The 976-nt window shown below is 37.1% G+C and overlaps 1 protein-coding gene across 1 annotated transcript in view; it reads left to right on the top strand.

The window, feature by feature from the left end:
- The first annotated feature begins 235 nt into the window (after window positions 1–235).
- LOC101651285 (olfactory receptor 4P4-like) overlaps window positions 236–976 on the top strand; it is a 16,917-nt gene continuing 16,176 nt past the window's right edge. The window contains exon 1 of the mRNA XM_045291103.1: window positions 236–967. Coding sequence (XP_045147038.1) covers window positions 236–967 — 732 coding nt within the window. The remainder of the gene's footprint in view (window positions 968–976) is intronic.

Here is a 976-nt window from a genome sequence, read left to right as displayed (position 1 = left end):
GTATAATATTCTTTCATAATATATTTAAAAAATAAGATTAAATCAATAAACACCTTAATTATATATATATATATATACACACACACAATAATGTATACTAACATCATTTCATGGTATTTTTTGTATATTTTATATAATTATTACTCTACTGGTAAATCTTGATTCATGCTCCTGTTTTCCTTATTTTCAGGTGTTCGCCTCACTTGTTTACAACTTAAACCAAATGAAAACAAATATGGAAAGCCAAGGAAACATTTCAGAATTCATTCTTTTGGGATTTTCTTATGACTCAAATACACAGCTGTCTTTTTGTGTGCTATTTTTATTCTGTTATATATCCCTCTTAGTAGGAAACCTTGTGATACTTCTTTCCATTCGATGCAGTACCCTTTTTCAACAACCAATGTACTATTTCCTTAGCCACTTGTCTTCTATGGACATCTGCTATACTTCAAGTGTCACACCCAAATTGATTGGTGACTTACTAGTAGAGAAAAAATCCATCTCTTATGGAAATTGTATGCTACAGGTCTTTACTGTGCACTTCTTTGGCGGTATTGAGGTCTTCATTCTTACTGCCATGGCCTTTGATCGCTATGTTGCCATCTGCAAACCTCTCCACTACATGATCATCATGAACAGAACAAGGTGCCATCTTCTTGTCTTAGCTGCCTGGGCCGGTGGGGCTGCCCATGCCTTTCCACAATTACTTATGGCCATCTCGTTACCCTTTTGTGGTCCTAATGAAATCGATCATTACTTTTGTGACGTCTTCCCTTTGTTAAAAGTTGCCTGTACTGATGATACCTATATTATCGGTGTTCTTGTGGTTGCCAATTCAGGGATGGTGGCCTTAGTAACTTTTGTTGTCCTGGTTGGTTCTTATGTGATAATATTATTCACCTTAAGAAATCACTCAGCAGAGGGCAGGCGCAAAGCCCTGTCTACCTGTGGCTCTCATGTCACGGTGGTGCTC

Source organism: Echinops telfairi, unplaced genomic scaffold (assembly GCF_000313985.2).
Source record: "Echinops telfairi isolate 266 unplaced genomic scaffold, ASM31398v2 ScPeMD7_60;HRSCAF=208, whole genome shotgun sequence".
Classification (NCBI taxonomy): domain Eukaryota; kingdom Metazoa; phylum Chordata; class Mammalia; order Afrosoricida; family Tenrecidae; genus Echinops; species Echinops telfairi.
Note: the sequence above shows the minus strand (reverse complement) of the source record. Positions and strands in the feature narration are given on the sequence as shown.